Below are 5000 nucleotides of genomic sequence, written 5' to 3' on the forward strand. Positions count from 1 at the left end.
GTCATCAATCTCAGGCTCCTCGCAAAAACCCTCTGCTCTCTTTGTCCAAAAACAGAGATAAAAACTGCATTCTCTCTCTCTCTCTCTCTCTCTCTCTCTCTCTCTCTCTCTCTCTCTCTCTCTCTCTCTCCCTCTCTCTCGCTCTCCCTCTCTTTCTCCCTCTCTCCTCACTGGCTTACTCTCACTCTCTCTCTCTCCCTCCCTCTCCCTATCTCTTTCCGGGTCTTTATCTCACTCTCTTCCTCTGTCTATCCCTTTAACCATCCCTCTATCGTCAACTACCTCTCTCCCTTTCTCCACCCTGATCTCTCTCTCTCTCTCTCTCTCTCTCTCTCTCTTCTCTCTCTCTCTCTCTCTCTCTCTCTCTCTCTGTCCCTCTCTCTCTCTCTCTCTCTCTCTCTCTCTCTCTCTCTCTCTCTCTCTCTCTCTCTCTCTCTCTCTCTCTCTCTCTCTCTCTCGTCTTCCCCCTCCCTCCCTCCATCTCTTTCCCTCTCCCCTCCCTCTCTCTTGTTCTGTCTCTCGTCTCCCCCCTCCCTCCCTATCAGAACCTCGTTTCCACTTGTTCAGACACAGGATTATCTTACACCACCTAAACACAAGAATGCACAGAGGGTGTGTGTGTGTGTGTGCGTTAGAGATGCGCGGTTGGCGGTTGCAGCCATGTTGACGTGACAAAGAAATAATATTTTAATTAAATTTGGGCGGGTGGTGGTTCAACCAAACAAATAAAAAATATACATAGTTGTATTTTAAAACAGCGAGTCAGCGTAGCCTACCACAATAAGGAATTTAAAAGGGATCATGAATTTGTCTCAGAAGTGACATTCGGCAATGGCAGCGCGAGATGTTCAGAACAAGTTCAACTTCTAGTTCAATAACATCCACAGCTAAGGCAGAAGGTAAAGGAAATATTTCGAAAAACTTTGATTTGCAAGGCAAGCAGGCAAGGTTTGGGTTTTTTGTGAACATGCATGATGCACTGTGGTGCGGTGGACTTGCATCGGAATTCGGAAATTAATAGGCTTGAATCAGCGTTTCTTTAACATTGAGGTTGTGTGTGTGTGTGTGTGTGTCTGTGTGTGTGTTTGTGTGTGTGTACTGATAGAGTTACTATAGTGGCGGATTGAAAAGGAAGTAGGAACAAGGAAGGGAGAAAGGAAGAAGACAATACGTATAGGTAGCGGAAAACAAACACAGTACACACACACACATAGACAAACACATAAGAAGACACACACACACACAAACACAAACACACATACACACATACACTAACCTTGAAGAGGTGCTGACAAGATAGCCACTAATCAGACACACATACTCACACACACACTCACACACACACACACACACACAGACACACGGCCCCCCCAACCCCAACCCCACACTCACACACATGCTGCTGACCCCCCCCCCCCCCCCCCCTCACCATGAAGAGCTGCTGGTAGCTGCAGACCCCCCCCCCCCCCCCCCCCCTCACCATGAAGAGCTGCTGGTAGCTGCAGATCATGCGCTGCAGCACGCTGATCACGGCGGTGCTCTCCTCGGCCCGGGCCGAGCTCTGCACGCTGAACTCCTTGTCCGAGTTCTTCTGCTTGTGCAGCAGGTTGGGACCGAAGATGGTGGCCAGGTTGAGAGGCGTCATCTTGTTGCCCGTCATCTGAGCACCCGGGGGAGAGAGAGAGAGAGAGAGAGGGGGGAGACACAGGGGGTCTTATTCCGTCGTCAAGGTCACAACGCGTGTGTTCTGGCAACCGCAAGGGGTGGAACGAGCTCCCTGTCGACCAGACAAAACATGAGCTTGTAGCCGTCTGCATTCGATGTATTCACCGAGGCAGCGGGTGTTGTTTTGCGGCTGAAGACATGAGTTCAGCTGGCATATCTCGCAAAATTCTGGAAGTGATCGAGCCTCTAAGGCTCGACCCATGACTGCTGATTCAAAGTCGTTGAAAAATCCTGACGACGCGTATTACTGCTGGACCAGGGCCCGCCAAGAGTAGCCTAAAGGATACTTTGTAAGTAAACATTCTAACGTTCATCTGGCTTTGTTGTCAGACATGCCGGTATTTTAAATGTTTATTACCAAGCCTACATCGCCTTTGATGTGCAGATTTGTAACCCCTGGGAAAAAAAAAGTACTGAAAAATGCGTGCGGTCCTAAAAATTGAATTTCTTGACAACTTATTGTATGTTGTCGACCACGCAATGCAACAGCCAGCTCCTCGGGAGCTGTTAGGGTGAGTTGCCTTGCTCAGGGACCCCTCGACACTCGAGGGGCCGGGGATCGAACTAGCAACCTTCCGCTTAAAAGACAACGCGCTCTACCTCCTGAGCTTAGCAATCCCCAGCAATGTGCCCCCTGAAACTAAGTACGCACTCTCTCTCTCCCTCTCCCTCTCTCTCTCTCTCTCTCTCTCTCTCTCTCTCTCTCTCTCTCTCTCTCTCTCCCTCTCTCTCTCTCTCTCTCTCTCTCTCTCTCTCTCTCTCTCTCTCTCTCTCTCTCCCTCTCCCCCCCTCTTTCTCTCCCTCTCTCCCCTCTCTCCCTCTCACTGCCCCACATCCAGCAGTTAGAAACACATGTGATCCGATCAGAGCCGGACAGACGGACACACGGACACACGGGTTGAACGGGTCTGAGACAAATTCACGGGAGCCAATCGCATCGCAGCCCTGCCCCCCCGTGTGACCTCACCCCCGCGGGCGTCGAGGTGTGAACGAATATTCCGACCAAACGGAATTCCAGCGAGGCACTTCTCACTCTGGTGATTATTGCCACACCTCCGCCCGTTAAAAGAGTCAGACGTGGGTTAACATGCCTGCGCCGACTTAATGACCAGTTCACTGGCTTCAGGAGGTCGGAGGCCATCTTGGCTCCGAACCGCAGCCCTTAAATGGCTATCAGCGGAGCTGATACGAAAGAATCAATGGCGTTGTGGTGTCACCATGCCGACGACCCTAAGGTGGCCATCTTGGCTCAGGAATTGTACATCCGTAAACGGTTAGCATTGTACTCGTGAATAGCTATGATAACAGATGCCATTTGGGGCTAGAAACAGCAATTGGCCCACGAATGTAGCCTAGTCTAGCCTAGCCTAGGTCATCAACTACCACCCAGTCCCTGATTGTCCCCGTTACGTCGTCAACTACCACACGTTCCCTGATTGGCCATTTACATCATCAACTACCACACACTCCCTGATGGGCCGTAAATGGCTAGCATTGTACTCGTTGATATGTACGCTAACAGATGCTATTTGCTGCTAGAAAGAGCATTGAGCCCACCAATGTAGCCTAGCCTAGTTCCCCCACCTCCTGTCCACCAATGTAGCCTAGCCTAGCCTAGCCTAGCCACCCACCTCCTGTCCGTCCTTGTCCGGCTGGTCGTGGGCGTGGTCGGCCACGGTGGACAGGAACTCCAGCAGGCGGTGGAGCGTGTCGCTGTTGCATGCTGGGAGGAGGTACACCAGAAGCTGGGTGACCGACTGCTTCTCATCCTGCTCCAACACTATAGCAGAAGAAGAAGAAGAAGACGAAGGAGAAGAAGTTAGAGAAGAAGAAGAAGAAGAAGAAGAAGAAGAAGAAGAAGAAGAAGAAGAAGAAGAAGAAGAAGAAGAAGAAGAAGGAGGAGGAGGAGGAGGAGGAGGAGGAGGAGAAGAAGAAGAAGAAGAAGAAGAAGAAGAAGAAGAAGAAGAAGAACATGCAGGAACATACAGAGTTATTTAAAGCAAAGTCTAAAGAAGCTCTTTCCACTTAAATCCTACAATGAAGAGAAACCTCTTCTGGAATCAAACTGCCAACATGGAGGATGGTATTTGAAGATGAGGAGGAGGAAGAGCAGCAAGAGGAGGAGGGAAGAGGAGGAGGAAGAAGAGGAGAGGGAAGAGGAGAAGAAAAAAGAATAAGAGGGAGAGAGGTAGGAGGAGAATGTGGGAGAATGGGAATGAGGAGGTTTAGGGGGAAGAACTCAAAGAGGACGAGGAAGAGGAGGAACAGGAGAAGGAGAAAGAAAAGGAGAGAGGTTAAAGGAGGCGTGTATTCATGCAGAAGACGACAATGACCACAGTTGGAAGATGAGGATGATGATGATGATGATGAAGAGAGAGAGAGAGAGAAATAGGAGAGGAAGGAGACTGAGAGGAGATAGAAGAGAAGAAATGGAAGAAGACGGAAGGACAGAGGAGAAAGGAGGATGAGGAAGAGAGAAGGAGGAGGTGAAAGGGGGTTTGTCTTTATGACGAAGAGGAGGAGGGAGGAGGACGAGGAGGAAGGAGGAGGTGTGTACTGACTCATGGTGTTGATGAAGGAGGTGTACAGCTCCTTGGTGAGCAGGGGGTCCGGGAGGTCACGGAGGAACTCCTTGAGGAGCGCGGCCACGTCGTGGACGCTGTACTCCTCGTCCAGCGGCACGTCCACGCCCCGGTCAAACTCCTCCCGCAGCTGGGCGAGAGACACCCAGGGAGAGGGAGAGAGAGGGGGAGAGAGAGAGAGAGAGAGAAAGAGAGAGAGCGGCGGGAGACACACAGAGAGGGGGATAGAGAGAAAGGGGCGAGAGACACTCGGAGAGGGGGAGAGAGAGAGAGAGGGGCGAGAGACACTCGAAGAGGGGGAGAGAGAGAGGGGTGAGAGACAGTCGGAGACGGGGAGAGAGAGAGAGGGGCGAGAGACAGTCGGAGAGGGGGATAGAGAGAGAGGAGCGAGAGACACTCGAAGAGGGGGAGTGTGTGGGGAGTGGGAGGGAGGGAGGGAGGGAGCAGGCCGAGAGACGCCCAAAGAGGGGGAGAGAGAGAGAGAGATAGGGAGGGGGAGGGAGAGGGAGGGAGGGAACTGATTAAATACATCACTGATTAGATTCACAAGTTCACACTCGTTTAGGTTCTCCATCCGAGACGACACGCGAAACAACGAATCCGATCCGACGTTTATTTTCCGATAAAGCAAAACGCGAAAAAAAAAAAAAGGAACGAAGGAGAACGAAGGAAAGCCGCGTCCTTCCAGAACGA

General features: G+C 51.3%; 1 protein-coding gene across 1 annotated transcript in view; it reads right to left on the reverse strand.

The window, feature by feature from the left end:
• LOC115541916 (rho GTPase-activating protein 6) overlaps positions 1 to 5000 on the reverse strand; it is a 76128-nt gene that overhangs the window by 4736 nt on the left and 66392 nt on the right. The window contains exons 8-10 of the mRNA XM_030353848.1: positions 4287 to 4437; positions 3357 to 3505; positions 1481 to 1660 (exon numbers count right to left, since the gene is read on the reverse strand). Coding sequence (XP_030209708.1) covers positions 1481 to 1660; positions 3357 to 3505; positions 4287 to 4437 — 480 coding nt within the window. The remainder of the gene's footprint in view (positions 1 to 1480; positions 1661 to 3356; positions 3506 to 4286; positions 4438 to 5000) is intronic.

The sequence above is a fragment of the Gadus morhua genome, chromosome 4 (genome assembly GCF_902167405.1).
Source record: "Gadus morhua chromosome 4, gadMor3.0, whole genome shotgun sequence".
NCBI classification, from domain to species: Eukaryota; Metazoa; Chordata; class Actinopteri; order Gadiformes; family Gadidae; genus Gadus; species Gadus morhua.